This window comes from Oncorhynchus nerka, linkage group LG27 (assembly GCF_034236695.1).
Source record: "Oncorhynchus nerka isolate Pitt River linkage group LG27, Oner_Uvic_2.0, whole genome shotgun sequence".
Taxonomy (NCBI): Eukaryota; Metazoa; Chordata; class Actinopteri; order Salmoniformes; family Salmonidae; genus Oncorhynchus; species Oncorhynchus nerka.
This window is the reverse complement of record NC_088422.1, coordinates 66,288,906-66,308,036: the sequence shown is the minus strand read 5'-3', so window position 1 is coordinate 66,308,036 and position 19,131 is coordinate 66,288,906. Positions and strand designations below refer to the sequence as shown.

At 47.4% G+C, this 19,131-nt stretch overlaps 1 protein-coding gene across 1 annotated transcript in view; it reads right to left on the bottom strand.

Annotated features, from left to right (window-relative positions):
* The window catches only part of LOC115112175 (protein ENTREP2-like), a 134,213-nt gene that overhangs the window by 27,353 nt on the left and 87,729 nt on the right, over nucleotides 1–19,131 (bottom strand). The window contains exons 3-4 of the mRNA XM_029639029.2: nucleotides 6,696–6,806; nucleotides 251–382 (exon numbers count right to left, since the gene is read on the bottom strand). Coding sequence (XP_029494889.2) covers nucleotides 251–382; nucleotides 6,696–6,806 — 243 coding nt within the window. The remainder of the gene's footprint in view (nucleotides 1–250; nucleotides 383–6,695; nucleotides 6,807–19,131) is intronic.

Genomic DNA, 19,131 nt, shown 5'->3' with positions numbered 1-19,131 from the left:
AGTTTTGGAATTGTTAGTTAGATTACTTGTTGGTTATTACTGCATTGTCGGAACTAGAAGCACAAGCATTTCGCAACACTCGCATTAACATCTGCTAACCATGTGTATGTGACAAATAAAATTAGATTTGATTTGATTCCTTAGAACAAGGCTATAGAGTACACATCAAAGAAGAAATGGTGTAACATACACATACCTGTCTAGTCACACGCATGCACACGCACACACACACTCTCACACTTTCACCCACCTTGAGGTGTTGGCGTATGGTGTCGCAGTCGCTCAGTGGGTTCAGTTTGAGCGTCTCTCCTAGGTTGTTGCAGCTGGAGCTCTGGTGCTGCAGTTCACAGCACACACACACACCGTCACTGTCAAACTTGATCTGGGGGAGAGAAAGGACACACACACACCATGACTGTCAAACTTGATCTGGGGGAGAGAAAGGACACACACACACCGTCACTGTCAAACTTGATCTGGGGGAGAGAAAGGACACACACACACCGTCACTGTCAAACTTGATCTGGGGGAGAGAAAGGACACACACACACCGTCACTGTCAAACTTGATCTGGGGGAGAGAAAGGACACACACACACCGTCACTGTCAAACTTGATCTGGGGGAGAGAAAGGACAGGGGTAAGTAAAGGGGCTATTGGATATCAGTGAGAACTCACTGTACTTTTTCCCCACACTTGATAATGTTACAACACACCCTAGCACTGTGTCTCCTCTTCCGCCATTTGCATAAAGCAGAATCTTAATGCTTCTCTATGATGGAGATCAGACTTGCACCTCTGTCTCTGCCCGCTCTGATACTTTCCTTGCCAGAATACACTCTTAGCACCTTTTTTTTCTATCTAGAACCTAAAAGTTTTTTTGGGCTGTCCCCATAGGAGAACCCTTTGAAGAACCCTTTTTGGTTCTATGTAGTACCATTTCCATTGAGGGTTCTACATGGAACCAAAAATCGTTCTCCCTGGAACCAAAAAGGGTTCTCTAACATGACAGAGGAATCTACAGTGCAGGAGGATTACATAACAGTGAGTTGTAAGGCAGAGTTAACAGGGGGAGGATCTTGAGGTGCTGCTACAACTACTAACTATGTGACCCAGATTGTAAGGAGGCGGGACGTGAACCTACCCATCATGGGTTAATTGCATGGGGGAGTGAAGTCCATTAATATTTCAGTCATAGCGGGGTATATATGGTCTCCAAGGAGCCGTGTACAGTAGTAAAGGGAACTGGGAAAAGGCATTTAGTCTCGTATGCTAATCACTCAGTCAGCAGTAGTGAAGTCCTGCTGGTGAAAATGACAGATCTCTGGACCATTGTTCTAGCCTGGCTCTATACTCAACACACTATGAGGAACGCAAGCTCTACAGGGCAAAATCTCTCTCTCTCTCTCTTTATCTCTCTCTCTCTCTCTCTCTCTCTCTCTCTCTCTCTCTCTCACTCTCTCACACACTGTGGAGATCCTTGGAGGAAGTAGACTCATGTGTGTAGATGTATGATGTGGTGTACATGTTTGCATGTTCCTCATGCCCCAGCAGACCAGACGGCACACAGGGGGTCTTGCAGTATGTCAGTGCCATATGAATGAACAATTAGATTAGAATATCTAAGTCTGCAGAGCAGCACAGCCATTGCAGTGTTGTTTTCATTTTGAAAATCTATTCATGCATTGCTTTCATTTAATGGTGCAGTGTATGACAAGCTCTCTATTTCTGCAGATTTCTACGTTTTGGGTGTGAAACGGCGCGTGAAACAGTGATTTGAACGTCTGATGTCACTAGACACAACCAGAGAGGTAATCTACCAGCCTTAGCCACGTGAGCACTCCGCATAGGACCCATCATGCATTTCACCAGCCCATCCAAGATAGGCTTGATGAGACAAGTGGTTTGTCATTAGCCCAGAGAACCACCACCACCACCAACGAAGCAAAGCCTTCCAGTTCCCACACACAATGAGAACACCTCCTGCTCTGCTCTGGTTCCTGCTTTCCGTTCCAGAAGCGGTGAACAATCTATTTACACAGACAAAAACTGCATTAAAGTGGTTGATCCTTTCCAAAAGAATGTGGGATGCCCTCTAAACTAGTTATGCTGTACTGAACAGATTATGCACCTCGCCTGAGCCAAATGCATGCTCAGGGAATGCTACTGTTTGTCCTCGCAATACACTGGACCTCTATCAGGTAGGCCAGCAGTCCTGATGGGGATTTTAGTGTACATCATGTGCAGGGCACTAGTGATGCCTGTCACATCCTCCCCCCTCCCTCCTTCCTCCATCACGTTCAGATTCAGAAAACCTCAATGTGTTCAATGATGCAATTCATTTAGCAGCAATCACAATACAATACAGGTTAAATCCCATATTTAAAAGCAATAACATCAGAATAGCAAAGGATATTTACAAAGAAGTCGGACGGATAGACAGGCTCCCTGAGAAAGAAGTCTGGTTCTCCTCCGCTCTGCAGATCATTCCTCTTCACAGAACCGCCCTTCTACGGGCCCCAACACATTGCGTCCCAACTCGTGTCACCCGTCCCTAGTGTTGATGACGGGTGTAAAACATCTTGACAAACGTCTTGAGATGTAATGCCACGCCAAGCTACATTGGGCACTCATAAAACAAGGGCTTTAATATCAACTTCCTGGAAGTGATTCAAGGAGAAGGCTTAGGCAGTGTGTCACAGGGAGTGGAGTAGTGCCATGCTAAAACTGATGACACACTCTCTGTGTGACCAGGTCCTGTGAATCATTATGTCACTCCGGCAACAATACCATTTACGAAGATAGGTTTCAAGTTGAGTCAACAGCTCAGTATTACATTCATGGACTTCTAATGTATACATTATTTTGATTTATTCACTATGCAAGATGGAGGCAGTTGACATTGATGTTGATGGTGATGAAATACCCCAGTCGGATGGACTGTACAGGTGAATTACAGCTAACTGGAGAAAGGTCACCCCAGGAGCCTGGATGGAATAATAGATAGTCCTTACTTATTCACGCTCTCTTATTACTGCATAAGGAATGGAAATGAATTCAATAAAGCCTAGCAGTGTTTATGTATCCACTGCAAAGCCTGCAAACAATGCCAGAGTGTTTAATTGATTAGACCAACTAAATTAGAATTCCCATGTGATTAATGTGGCTAGAATAGCAGATCCTCAGTGTAATTACCAACAGCAGTCATGTGAGGGGAACCATCCTCAGTTTAACTACTACGACGATTCGCTTTCCTCTTTCCCCTTTCTGCTTGACAGATGTGTGTTATTTCCAATGTTCTATAATTATAAGAATTAAAACATTGTTTTTTGCAAAGAGATGGATTGAATCAATAAAATTAGAGTCTAGTTGTCGTTGCCTCACCTGCTACTGGGTCTGTCTGTGATACCAGATCTGTCTGTGCTACTGGGTCTGTCTGTGTTACTAGGTCTGTCTGTGTTACTAGGTCTGTCTGTGTTACTAGGTCTGTCTGTGCTACTAGGTCTGTCTGTGCTACTAGGTCTGTCTGTGCTACTGGGTCTGTCTGTGATACTGGGTCTGTCTGTGTTACTAGGTCTGTCTGTGCTACTAGGTCTGTCTGTGTTACTAGGTCTGTCTGTGCTACTGGGTCTGTCTGTGTTACTAGGTCTGTCTGTGCTACTAGGTCTGTCTGTGTTACTAGGTCTGTCTGTGCTACTGGGTCTGTCTGTGCTACTAGGTCTGTCTGTGCTGCTGGGTCTGTCTGCGCTACTAGGTCTATCGGTACTATTCGGTCTGTCTGTGTTACTAGGTCTGTCTGTGCTACTAGGTCTGTCTGTGCTACTAGGTCTGTCTGTGCTACTGGGTCTGTCTGTGATACTGGGTCTGTCTGTGTTACTAGGTCTGTCTGTGCTACTAGGTCTGTCTGTGTTACTAGGTCTGTCTGTGTTACTAGGTCTGTCTGTGCTACTGGGTCTGTCTGTGTTACTAGGTCTGTCTGTGCTACTAGGTCTGTCTGTGTTACTAGGTCTGTCTGTGCTACTGGGTCTGTCTGTGCTACTAGGTCTGCCTGTGCTGCTGGGTCTGTCTGCGCTACTAGGTCTATCGGTACTATTCGGTCTGTCTGTGTTACTAGGTCTGTCTGTGCTACTAGGTCTGTCTGTGCTACTAGGTCTGTCTGTGCTACTGGGTCTGTCTGTGATACTGGGTCTGTCTGTGTTACTAGGTCTGTCTGTGCTACTAGGTCTGTCTGTGTTACTAGGTCTGTCTGTGCTACTGGGTCTGTCTGTGTTACTAGGTCTGTCTGTGCTACTAGGTCTGTCTGTGTTACTAGGTCTGTCTGTGCTACTGGGTCTGTCTGTGCTACTAGGTCTGTCTGTGTAACTAGGTCTGTCTGTCTGTGTTACTAGGTGTGTCTGTGTTACTAGGTCTGCCTGTCTGTGTTACTAGGTTTGTCTGTGTTACTAGGTCTGTCTATGCTACTAGGCCTGTCTGTGCTACTAGGCCTGTCTGTGCTACTAGGTCTGTCTGTGCTACTGGGTCTGTCTGTGCTACTGGGTCTGTCTGTGCTACTAGGTTGGTCTGTGCTACTGGGTCTGTCTGTGCTACTGGGTCTGTCTGTGTTACTAGGTATGTCTGTGTTACTAGGTCTGTCTATGCTACTAGGCCTGTCTGTGCTACTAGGCCTGTCTGTGCTACTAGGTCTGTCTGTGCTACTGGGTCTGTCTGTGCTACTGGGTCTGTCTGTGCTACTAGGTTGGTCTGTGCTACTGGGTCTGTCTGTGCTACTGGGTCTGTCTGTGTTACTAGGTATGTCTGTGTTACTAGGTCTGTCTGTGCTACTGGGACTGTCTGTGCTACTGACTGTCTGTGCTACTGGGTCCGTCTGTGCTACTGACTGTCTGTGCTACTGCGTCTGTCTGTGTTACTAGGTATGTCTGTGTTACTGGGACTGTCTGTGCTACTGGGACTGTCTGTGCTACTGACTGTCTGTGCTATTGGGTCTCTCTGTGTTACTGGGTCTGTCTGTGATTGGTGCTGGGGCAGACTGAAGCAGGGGAGAGAGATGGTAGAATGGGGCCGTATTATGGTAAAGGGAATGCAGAATATCCTGTGGAGCCGACTACAGTGCTGATACAACCCCACACAACACAGTGGTCACAGAACAGAATAGGTAGGCTAGGGGCTTGAGCTGTTGTTCTGCTATAAATAATCCCTTCATAGCCATCCATCCATTCAGCACACACAATACACATATACAAGCACACTGCGCTACTCAGAGCTGGAGCCATGTAGAGAAGTACGGTATTCAAATATTTGTTTTCATTTTTAATCCCCCAAAAGCTATTCATTATTTATAGCTTATTAAACACTAATTAAATGAGTCCAGAATTGATGGATTTCAGTGTTTTCTTTTACAGAGAAAACCCTTTTAGAGGACTTTGAGAGCTGTGATTTTCTATGCCCTAACAGCATAGTTGATCTAGGAACTTTACTCTTGTCATGAGTCTATAGATTCATGTAATCTATGCTAGTATGAGGTACGCAACTCATTCCCCAGCCTGATCCTGACACATACGTTGTGCCACACCATCTGAAAACGGGAAGCTCTGTGAATTTGACAAAGGAACAGAAATGAAACCTGCCGCAGACAGCAGACAAATTGAAAGCGCTCACTCTCCCCAGACGGCGGATTATTATGTTTTTCTTAATAATTAAACTATGAGCTCCAGTGGGTAATCAGACAGACAAACGGCACTGAGCCCCACTATTAAGAAGGACGTAGGAGTGGCTGGTGTTAATATTTATTTTTACTGTGAGCTGGGTGGGTGGGGCGGTGCTCTGCACACTGATTCAACTGGTGTGTGAGACTGACGGATCCCAGACAGGCTAGGGCCTTTCAACACCAGGTGCCACAACTCCTTCATATGAACAGGGGCCCCACCGCATCCACCGGCCCCTGTTAAGATGGGAGAGATAGGGAACCAGTACTGGCCCCTGTAGGTGGGAGAGACAGGGAACCAGTACTGGCCCCTGTAGATGGGAGAGATAGGGAACCAGTACTGGCCCCTGTAGATGGAAGAGATAGGGAACCAGTACTGGCTCCTGTAGATGGGAGAGATAGGGAACCAGTACTGGCCCCTGTAGATGGGAGAGATAGGGAACCAGTACTGGCCCCTGTAGATGGAAGAGATAGGGAACCAGTACTGGCCCCTGTAGATGGGAGAGATAGAGAACCAGTACTGGCCCCTGTAGATGGGAGAGATAGAGAACCAGTACTGGCCCCTGTAGATGGGAGAGATAGGGAACCAGTACTGGCCCCTGTAGATGGGAGAGATAGGGAACCAGTACTGGCCACTGTAGGTGGGAGAGATAGGGAACCAGTACTGGCCCCTATAGATGGAAGAGATAGGGAACCAGTACTGGCCCCTGTAGATGGGAGAGATAGGGAACCAGTACTGGCCCCTGTAGATGGGAGAGCTAGGGAACCAGTACTGGCCCCTGTAGATGGGATAGATAGGGAACCAGTACTGGCCCCTGTAGATGGGAGCGATAGGGAACCAGTACTGGCCCCTGTAGATGGGAGAGATAGGGAACCAGTACTGGCCCCTGTAGATGGGAGAGATAGGGAACCAGTACTGGCCCCTGTAGATGGGAGAGATAGGGCACATGCAGGGGGGACAGAGGGGGTAGAGGGGCAGGGCACTGGTCTCTCACCAGCTGACAGTCCTCCAGAGAGTTGACCAACTGAGCGTTCTGGCAGGACAGGATGGAGCCAGCCAGGTTGAGCATCACACACACCGCCGACAGCAGCATGAAGAAGGTGATCTGTGGAGAGACAGAGTAGAGATGTTGAGATTTATAGAGCAACAGTAGACCCACACAATACAGCCATAACATCATGTCCTCTAGGAAATATATCACCAGTTGATTTAATGATCATGTTGTCTTGTGGTAGGCAGCAATGTGTTTTTTTATGCATGGTTACAGTGAGAGGGAAGGCTTCACCAATCAATATTGACTGATTGACTGATTACAATGACTAATAAGGGGGAGGAAAAGGCAGCAGATGATCACAGAAATCAATAACCCTTTTTCTCAAACAAATGAAGTCCATCTAAGATAAACTTAATCTAAGCCATGGATAACCCACCTGCTCAGAGGTTTAGAGCACAAACACCACGCATACATATTGACATGTGACAGACCAACTCTTTACATTGCTCCTAGTAACACTGTCCCTTATAGTTACAGGACTGTCCTTGACACCCTTATATATTTTCTCACAATGCCTTTCGTATCTAGTGTCACCTGAAGACCTAAAGCCCTGATGAAGGATGGTCAGGTAGAGGAACCAATCTCCTCCTAATTCCTCAGCCCAACTCCAATCAACACTACTGCTTCCCTACAGCCTGATAGATCTCTTCTGTGGCAATTTCCCCCCTCTCTGCACTGTCACCAGAGTGGCTACCTCCATGTTCCCCCTCTAGTCTCCCATTAAAAACAATTATCATTATTTCATAGCCGACAGTCCCAGGAAATACATCCTGTGAGGAGAAATAGAGTGAACATTTGGGCTCCTTTAAATCACAGTTCAAGTGTAATAGAATGGGTTTAAAGCCGTGATAGGCCTCTGCCAGTAGATTACAAGGCAGAGCCGGGTCCTGTATATCAGGCCTGGACTTCGTCCACACATACTGTAGCCTGTTTGATTTACAGCCCTGGTCCTGGTGCTGCACCCGATGGAACATTAACCCAGACGTGAGGGCCAGGAGGCAGGGGAGGGACACAGGGGACACCAGCCCAGCCTGGGGGTGGGAGGGAAGTGGGAGGGGAGGACAAGACACATTTACTGAGAAAGAGGTTGAAAAACAGACACATGTACAGATGGAGAGGAGGAGAGAGAGCGAGGGAACGAAGGAGGAACAGAGGGAGAGATGGTGTAAACAGATGGAGAGATACTTTTAAATGCTTTTCACCATGGCAGGAAATTGTAGGATTGAAAGGTTGATCGGCATAGTTCGATGGAGGTAGACCACTATATCAGAGGAGAAACACACTACCCCAGGCATTATTCCTTGGCTGTGTGCCCTTGGAGGAAATGCCTGGGGTACTGACACCGACAGTAACTGGTTGTCAGTAGAAATATGACTACATCCAACCAACTCCATGTCTTTTCAATAAGAACTATGACGTAATAGCCAATAAGGGGTTGTGACGGCTAGAGAGATGGTGGTTTCAGTTGGACTTTACGACTCAGGTCTTTAAGACTCAATTCAGCTGCTACGAATCTATGAATTTAAACTAAAACATGAGGAGGGACAGAGAAAACAGTTTGAAAGGAAGAGTTAGATCAGAAGATCAGAGAAATAACATTGAATATTTGTGTGTCCATAGGGTGGTTTCCCAGACACAGACTATGCCAAATCTGGGAAAAGTATTTTGGAAAGGTGTTTTTTTGGTCCAGGACTAGGCTTCATTTGTGTCCTGGAAACTGCCCCTGTATGTATATGTGTACTCTCTGCCCCTGTATGTATACGTGTACTCTCTGGCCCTGTATGTATACGTGTACTCTCTGGCCCTGTATGTATATGTGTACTCTCTGCCTCTGTATGTATATGTGTACTCTCTGCCCCTGTATGTATACGTGTACTCTCTGGCCCTGTATGTATATGTGTACTCTCTGCCTCTGTATGTATATGTGTACTCTCTGCCCCTGTATGTATACGTGTACTCTCTGGCCCTGTATGTATATGTGTACTCTCTGCCTCTGTATGTATATGTGTACTCTCTGCCTCTGTATGTATATGTGTACTCTCTGCCCCTGTATGTATACGTGTACTCTCTGCCTCTGTATGTATATGTGTACTCTCTGCCTCTGTATGTATATGTGTACTCTCTGCCCCTGTATGTATATGTGTACTCTCTGGCCCTGTATGTATACGTGTACTCTCTGGCCCTGTATGTATATGTGTACTCTCTGCCTCTGTATGTATATGTGTACTCTCTGCCCCTGTATGTATACGTGTACTCTCTGGCCCTGTATGTATATGTGTACTCTCTGCCTCTGTATGTATATGTGTACTCTCTGCCCCTGTATGTATACGTGTACTCTCTGGCCCTGTATGTATATGTGTACTCTCTGCCTCTGTATGTATATGTGTACTCTCTGCCTCTGTATGTATATGTGTACTCTCTGCCCCTGTATGTATACGTGTACTCTCTGGCCCTGTATGTATATGTGTACTCTCTGCCTCTGCATGTATATGTGTACTCTCTGCCCCTGTATGTATACGTGTACTCTCTGCCCCTGTATGTATACGTGTACTCTCTGCCCCTGTATGTATACGCGTACTCCCTTCCCCTGTATGTATACGTGTACTCTCTGCCCCTGTATGTATATGTGTACTCTCTGCCCCTGTATGTATATGTGTACTCTCTGCCACTGTATGTATACGGGTACTCTCTGCCCCTGTATGTATACGTGTACTCTCTGCCCCTCTATGTATACGTGTACTCTCTGCCCCTGTATGTATATGTGTACTCTCTGCCCCTGTATGTATATGTGTACTCTCTGCCTCTGTATGTATATGTGTACTCTCTGCCCATGTATGTATACGTGTACTCTCTGCCCCTGTATGTATATGTGTACTCTCTGCCCCTGTATGTATACGTCTACTCTCTGCCCCTGTATGTATACGTGTACTCTCTGCCCCTGTATGTATACGTGTACTCTCTGCCCCTGTATGTATACGTGTACTCTCTGCCCCTGTATGTATATGTGTACTCTCTGCCCCTGTATGTATATGTGTACTCTCTTCCCCTGTATGTATATGTGTACTCTCTGCCCCTGTATGTATATGTCTACTCTCTGCCTCTGTATGTATACGTCTATTCTCTGCCCCTGTATGTATACGTCTACTCTCTGCCTCTGTATGTATATGTGTACTCTCTGCCTCTGTATGTATATGTGTACTCTCTGCCTCTGTATGTATATGTGTACTCTCTGCCCCTGTATGTATATGTGTACTCTCTGCCTCTGTATGTATATGTGTACTCTCTGCCTCTGTATGTATATGTGTACTCTCTGCCCCTGTATGTATATGTGTACTCTCTGCCTCTGTATGTATATGTGTACTCTCTGCCCCTGTATGTATATGTGTACTCTCTGCCTCTGTATGTATATGTGTACTCTCTGCCTCTGTATGTATATGTGTACTCTCTGCCTCTGTATGTATATGTGTACTCTCTGCCTCTGTATGTATGTGTACTCTCTGCCTCTGTATGTATATGTGTACTCTCTGCCCCTGTATGTATATGTGTACTCTCTGCCTCTGTATGTATATGTGTACTCTCTGCCCCTGTATGTATACGTGTACTCTCTGCCTCTGTATGTATATGTGTACTCTCTGCCTCTGTATGTATACGTGTACTCTCTGCCCCTGTATGTATATGTGTACTCTCTGCCTCTGTATGTATACGTGTACTCTCTGCCTCTGTATGTATATGTGTACTCTCTGCCTCTGTATGTATAAGTGTACTCTCTGCCCCTGTATGTATAAGTGTACTCTCTGCCTCTGTATGTATATGTGTACTCTCTGCCTCTGTATGTATATGTGTACTCTTATGCACTTTTCATTTCTAGCTTGAAACGTGCATGAGGGTGTTTAAACACGGATCATAAAGTGCACCTGTATTTCCATGTTAATATGTTAATTAACCTTGGATTGTCACATCACTGAATGTGTGTGTGTGTTACTAAACTAAACTGCCATATGGTAAGAAAAGACACACTGCTTTAGATGTTCACCTTCAGAGAGACTGTGACGGTCAACATCTTCAGAGAACAACACTTCTTCCCATGCTTCAAATGTCTCATCACTGACGTTAAAGGAAACAAGCAGAAAGCTGAGAACTTTGTGTAAAGACATATTAATTAGCTTGACTGAGAATAGAACGAGGCTATGACAATGACCATTTTGTAAGGCAGAGATGGAGCAGAGAAACCGTGCTTCCAACATCAGTCGTAAAATGCCTATTAACGGGCACCTCTGAGTGTTCGCCTCATCGCCAGCTGAACACAGCCAATCAAATGAACTGCTCAATCTCACCAGGTTTTCTGCTGCTCTCTCTGTGGCAATTCCCACTGGGGGGAAAATGCCCCATAGTGTGAGGTACATTTCCGTAAAACAATCATATATTTACACAATCATACTAAATATGTTGTTACAATGTGTGTTTACTGTTTAGATTGTGGTGGAACTCACAAATTCCCTTTCAATATTAAATCAGACTCTCCAAGGATGTTCTGACAAGACATCCCAGGTCCAATCTGAGACGAGCAAAACCAGCATTCTATTCTATGTTATTCTATTTGTTTTAATTCGTTTCTGTTCATTTATTTTCCGTCTTTGATTCCATTATCTTCCTTTTCATTGCTTTCCATAAATTGAATTCAGCACCAATGAGAAGGCAGACAGGTAAGTGTCTGCAGTAAATCTCATTAATAGCTGACTTTATCGTCTGTGCCTTATAGCTAACCTGACTGAATGGCTGTTCTTTTAGAGTCATATTTCACCAACACATACCTGTCTCCTGGGCTAATGAAAATGTGTGGCTCCACACTGGCTCTGTGTTCTAATTACCATTTGGGATCACATTGCACTGTTTAACAGACACTCATTAATTACCGTCCGCCACCATGCCCCCAGCATGACAAACAGACTGATTGACAGACTGGCAGACACTGCTAGGGAATGCTATCAGAGTTAGGGTCAATACCATTTTTTATTCAGTCAATTCAGGAAGTACACTGAAATTCCAATTTAGTTTACTTCCTGGAACCCAACTCTGCATGCCACTGAGGGACCGGGGAGATTTACACCGCGTGTCACAGTCACCATTTAACACTCGCCAGGATGCCAATATATCCCCACCATTTTGTTTTCTGATTGGTGGACAGGGGATGGAAAACACACAAGGCCCAGGCATGGACTTTTTCCATCAGGGTGCTAATCATTCATACATACAGTCATTTCCCTCATGTAGTATGGTGCTGTATGGTGCTGTATGAGGACCCATGTGTAGTATGGTACTGTATGAGGATCCATGTGTAGTATGGTACTGTATGAGGACCCATGTGTAGTATGGTACTGTATGAGGATCCATGTGTAGTATGGTACTGTATGAGGACCCATGTGTAGTATGGTACTGTATGAGGATCCATGTGTAATATGGTACTGTATGAGGACCCATGTGTAGTATGGTACTGTATGAGGACCCATGTGTAGTATGGTACTGTATGAGGATCCATGTGTAGTATGGTACTGTATGAGGACCCATGTGTAGTATGGTACTGTATGAGGATCCATGTGTAGTATGGTACTGTATGAGGACCCATGTGTAGTATGGTACTGTATGAGGATCCATGTGTAGTATGGTACTGTATGAGGATCCATGTGTAGTATGGTACTGTATGAGGATCCATGTGTAGTATGGTACTGTATGAGGACCCATGTGTAGTATGGTACTGTATGAGGATCCATGTGTAGTATGGTACTGTATGAGGACCCATGTGTAGTATGGTACTGTATGAGGACCCATGTGTAGTATGGTACTGTATGAGGACCCATGTGTAGTATGGTACTGTATGAGGACCCATGTGTAGTATGGTACTGTATGAGGACCCATGTGTAGTATGGTACTGTATGAGGATCCATGTGTAGTATGGTACTGTATGAGGACCCATGTGTATGGTACTGTATGAGTATGGTACTGTATGAGGATCCATGTGTAATATGGTACTGTATGAGGACCCATGTGTAGTATGTAGTATGGTACTGTATGAGGACCCATGTGTAGTATGGTACTGTATGAGGACCCATGTGTAGTATGGTACTGTATGAGGATCCATGTGTAGTATGGTACTGTATGAGGATCCATGTGTAGTATGGTACTGTATGAGGACCCATGTGTAGTATGGTACTGTATGAGGATCCATGTGTAATATGGTACTGTATGAGGACCCATGTGTAGTATGGTACTGTATGAGGATCCATGTGTAGTATGGTACTGTATGAGGATCCATGTGTAGTATGGTACTGTATGAGGACCCATGTGTAGTATGGTACTGTATGAGGATCCATGTGTAGTATGGTACTGTATGAGGACCCATGTGTAGTATGGTACTGTATGAGGACCCATGTGTAGTATGGTACTGTATGAGGATCCATGTGTAGTATGGTACTGTATGAGGATCAATGTGTAGTATGGTACTGTATGAGGATCCATGTGTAGTATGGTATGACCACCCACAGGGACGTGTGCAGTTGAAATATGACACGAAGTTTGAGTCAGTCAGACCAGTCACACAGAGGCAGAATGAGGGAACGATGAGAAGACATGCAACGAGCTGTAGGTCTAACCAACTTTAACCATGAAACAAGAACTAAATAAAATACATCAAATATTCAGTATAATACTAAATGAGTCGTTTTGTACAAATATGCAGTATGCCTACACTTCCTTAATTAACCAATAGACATTTAGTGTGTGGAGGGTTGAGGAGAGCTGTCAGACAGTAGAACTGGGATATTTAAAAAAATCTTTTGAAAACTGATTTGACTTCACTGGCAAGGACATACATGTTGCTGATAAATCTGCACGTAGAATGGCTCTAATTTGGACAAAGATGGCTAATATCTTTCCACTTTACAACTCTCCTCATCCCTCTATGACGCAAACTGAAAAACAAAATCATAAATCTGGTTTATAATCTGTTTATTTGCAGAGTAATGAGTCTTTGGTCTAGATTGCTGTTGTTGTCATCCCCTGAATGGTGTTGAAAGCCTTGCGGCCCCATACAGCCCCTCGTCAGCCTATAGCAGTGTCCAGCTCAGTCAAATGTAACATGATAATTGTGTTGACGGAGCATTAGCATTCCATGGGGGACACGTCTGTCTCTGACCCCAGTATTACTGCAGCCTACCAGACCTGTCTGTCTCTGACCCCAGTTACACTGCAGCCCACCAGACCTGTCTGCCTCTGACCCCAGTATTACTGCAGCCCACCAGACCTGTCTGTCTCTGACCCCAGTAATACTGCAGCCCACCAGACCTGTCTGTCTCTGACCCCAGTTACACTGCAGCCCACCAGACCTGTCTGCCTCTGACCCCAGTATTACTGCAGCCCACCAGACCTGTCTGTCTCTGACCCCAGTTACACTGCAGCCCACCAGACCTGTCTGTCTCTGACCCCAGTATTACTGCAGCCCACCAGACCTGTCTGTCTCTGACCCCAGTAACACTGCAGCCCACCAGACCTGTCTGTCTCTGAATTACACTGCAGCCCACCAGACCTGTCTGTCTCTGACCCCAGTAACACTGCAGCCCACCAGACCTGTCTGTCTCTGACCCCAGTAACACTGCAGCCCACCAGACCTGTCTGGCTCTGACCCCAGTTACACTGCAGCCCACCAGACCTGTCTGTCTCTGACCCCAGTTACACTGCAGCCCACCAGACCTGTCTGTCTCTGATCCCAGTAACACTGCAGCCCACCAGACCTGTCTGTCTCTTCCCAGTAACACTGCAGCCCAAGACCTGTCTGTCTCTGATCCCAGTTACACTGCAGCCCACCAGACCTGTCTGTCTCTGACAAACACTGCAGCCCAAACCTGTCTGTCTCTGACCCTAAACACTGCAGCCCACCAGACCTGTCTGTCTCTGACCCCAGTAACACTGCAGCCCACCAGACCTGTCTGACTCTGACCCCAGTAATACTGCAGCCCACCAGACCTGTCTGTCTCTGACCCCAGTAACACTGCAGCCCACCAGACCTGTCTGTCTCTGACCCCAGTAATACTGCAGCCCACCAGACCTGTCTGTCTCTGACCCCAGTAATACTGCAGCCCACCAGACCTGTCTGTCTCTGACATCCCCCACCAGACCTGGTGTCTCTGACCCCAAACACTGCAGCCCACCAGACCTGTCTGTCTCTGACCCCAGTAACACTGTAGCCCACCAGACCTGTCTGTCTCTGACCCCAGTAACACTGCAGCCCACCAGACCTGTCTGTCTCTGACCCCAGTAACACTGCAGCCCACCAGACCTGTCTGTCTCTGACCCCAGTAATACTGCAGCCCACCAGACCTGTCTGTCTCTGACCCCAGTAATACTGCAGCCCACCAGACCTGTCTGTCTCTGACCCCAGTAACACTGCAGCCCACCAGACCTGTCTGTCTCTGACCCCAGTAACACTGTAACCCACCAGACCTGTCTGTCTCTGACCCCAGTAACACTGCAGCCCACCAGACCTGTCTGTCTCTGACCCCAGTAACACTGCAGCCCACCAGACCTGTCTGTCTCTGACCCCAGTAATACTGCAGCCCACCAGACCTGTCTGGCTCTGACCCCAGTAACACTGCAGCCCACCAGACCTGTCTGTCTCTGACCCCAGTAATACTGCAGCCCACCAGACCTGTCTGTCTCTGACCCCAGTAATACTGCAGCCCACCAGACCTGTCTGTCTCTGACCCCAGTAACACTGCAGCCCACCAGACCTGTCTGTCTCTGACCCCAGTAACACTGCAGCCCACCAGACCTGTCTGTATCTGACCCCAGTAACACTGTAGCCCACCAGGCCTGTCTGTCTCTGACCCCAGTAATACTGTAGCCCACCAGACCTGTCTGTCTCTGACCCCAGTAATACTGTAGTCCACCAGACCTGTCTGTCTCTGACCCCAGTTACACTGTAGCCCACCAGGCGTGTCTGTCTCTGACCCCAGTAATACTGTAGCCCACCAGACCTGTCTGTCTCTGACCCCAGTAACACTGCAGCCCACCAGACCTGTCTGTCTCTGACCCCAGTAACACTGTAGCCCACCAGGCCTGTGTCTGACCCCAGTAACACTGGAGCCCAACAGACCTGTCTGTCTCTGACCCCAGTAACACTGCAGCCCACCAGACCTGTCTGTCTCTGACCCCAGTAACACTGCAGCCCACCAGACCTGTCTGTCTCTGACCCCAGTAACACTGTAGCCCACCAGACCTGTCTGTCTCTGACCCCAGTAACACTGCAGCCCACCAGACCTGTCTGTCTCTGACCCCAGTAACACTGCAGCCCACCAGACGTGTCTGTCTCTGACCCCAGTAACACTGCAGCCCACCAGGCCTGAATGCCTCTGTCCACCACTACACTGCAGACCGACAAGCTCATTAGCCACAATGGCAGACAGGGTCCTATGAAGTCCCCAAAAACTAATGTTGACTCAACAAAAAAAGTAGGTTTGTCACAACAACTAGCAATGTTGCTAGATTGCTATACAGGCACAGGGGCATTGCTGCTACCAACTATATAATGCAGAACATTACCCTTGAAAGATGCAATCTTGGAAAATGAGAAATATGCATGTGTAGTAGAGGCAGAGAGGATGCTCTAGTCTACCCAAAGGCAGCTGCTTGTGTCCCTCTGTGTGTATGAGTGCAGAGCCAGGCTGTGGGACAGGCAGAGAGGCCCAGTCTAAACAGTGTCCTGCTCCCCTACAGACGGCCTGGGATGTTCTTCCCCATGACCCTTGACCTGAGGGAGGGGGTTTATGGGAAGGTAAATAAACCAGAAAAGGCACACATTGTAAAAACAATTCCCTCTAACTGGGGGGTTAACCTCTAGAATGACAACCTGTTGACAAGTGCCCGTGCCAGGGCCTGTTGGGGTGGGACTTCTGGGGACTGGAAGCCTGGGGACTGGAGAGATGAGGTGGGGGTGCTGGGGAGTTTTGTCGGGGCCGGATGAAGCCATGATAGACCGAGGTGGAGGTATAGGAGCACACCTCTCTGAGTCCTCTGCTCTGCAGCACAAATTAGTATTTAGTCTGCAGCACCACTGCGACAAGACATCATTTATTTTCAATTATCTCAGCCCAGAGAGAGATTGGAGAAATGTTGTTGTGTTCTTCCTCTTTCTCTAACAAGCCTTGTGATTGTGTTTGCTGCCAACACATCTATTCTGTGTGTCTCTGCAGAGCTGCTAAACTCTGTCCGGCAGTGCTTTCACCTCTCAGCCAGACACACATTGATTTCCCAACTCACTCTGTACATAACTAACTTCACTCTCCACTCTTCTTCTTTTTTGCCTGCTTAGAGAACAACTAACATAGTAGAGTATAGTGGGTTTGTATTACAATAACCCCAGAGGGTAAGAAAAGCAACATTTGCAGCATGCACTATAGAGTCTTTAATCAGGTAAAGAAAACATTGTGTATTTTTCACATTTTCTTTCCACCGTTTCTGCACTATCACCCCTGCTGACTTGATAAATAGTGGAGTCTGAGGGTTAAGGATGGATTTATGGCAGTCCGGTTAGCAGGAAGCCCAGGGCGACAGCAGCTGGTTACAATATCACAGGGCAAAACAGGGAGGGAGTAACCCTTTCCGTCCGGCCTCCCCTTCCAAGCCCTCCATCTCCTATCCCTCCATCTCCAAGCCCTCCATCTCCTAGACCTCCACCTCCCAGCCCTCCACCTCCCAGCCCTCCCCTTCCAAGCCCTCCATCTCCTAGCCCTCCCCTTCCCAGCCCTCCACCTCCCAGCCCTCCACCTCCCAGCCCTCCCCTTCCAAGCCCTCCATCTCCTAGCCCTCCCCCTCCCAGCCCTCCACCTCCTAGCCCTCCCCTGGCTGTAAGATATGCATGCTCACAGCCATATTGAGTTACCCCGGGTGGCCGTGCACCACAGCGCATGTTTGTACTCCATCACCATGAATATGATCAGAGCCTGCCGTGAGGCCAGGCGCAGTCGGTCCATCTCACCTAAACAAACCCTGGTGGTGTTGTTACAAACCCTCAACAGGCAGGCAGGCAGGCTAACCATGGAGAACTGACTGACTGGGAGTCAGTCTGAACCAGGCATAATGGATTCCACAGACCCTCATCCCTCAGGGGCAAATGTTTCAACCATGTGAATAGGAGATCACTTACACGTTCCTTCATTAACTGGAGAGGCTGTGGATCCTGATGAGGGTCCCAGTAACTGAGATCTATCAGAGTCGACTGGGAGTGAAAACGCTTTCTCTGTTGTTAGATGGCGACCGCGTCCATCATGGAGGCAGCGTGAATTCAGAGTGACCTGTCTGCCAGTCTGCATATCTGCTAGGGCTGATAAGAGGCCTCAGGGAGGACAGTTATGTGGAGAAATACATCAGCCAAACACCCTCTATAGGATCAGACCTCATTGAGCTATAATGGCACCAGACCAGGCTGCACATTTCAACCCCTCTCATATGTTCCCCTCCCACAGTATGTTTCTAACAGTAACACCGTGCCCTGCTACCACACAGTCTGGAGGGGTGAACCAGAGGCCACAGCAGAATAGAGGTCAATTGCGGCATTAATCATCACCTGTTCTATCAATCCATATCCACAAATTTCCAATGAATCTTAGAATAGTATAGAATGGAACAGAGCTAACTAGGAAGCATTAGAGAGATAATGAAGGTCGGGCCAGAGAGCAGCAGCCCAGGTGATGAGTCCACAGACAGACACACAGCAGTGGAGACAGGGTAGTAGAGTAGTGTGGTACATTTACATTTACATTTATTTAGCAGACGCTCTTATCCAGAGCGACTTACAAATTGGTGCGTTCACCTTAAGACATCCAGTGGAACAGCCACTTTACAATAGTGCATCTAAATCTTTTAAGGGAGGGGGGGGGTGAGAAGGATTACTTTATCCTATCCTAGGTATTCCTGAAAGAGGTGGGGTTTCAGGTGTCTCCGGAAGGTGGTGATTGACTCCGCTGTCCTGGCGTCGTGAGGGAGTTTGTTCCACCATTGGGGGGCCAGAGCAGTGAACAGTTTTGACTGGGCTGCGCGGGAACTGTACTTCCTCAGTGGTAGGGAGGCGAGCAGGCCAGAGGTGGATGAACGCAGTGCCCTTGTTTGGGTGTAGGGCCTGATCAGAGCCTGGAGGTACTGAGGTGCCGTTCCCCTCACAGCTCCGTAGGCAAGCACCATGGTCTTGTAGCGGATGCGAGCTTCAACTGGAAGCCAGTGGAGAGAGTGGAGGAGCGGGGTGACGTGAGAGAACTTGGGAAGGTTGAACACCAGACGGGCTGCGGCGTTCTGGATGAGTTGTAGGGGTTTAATGGCACAGGCAGGGAGC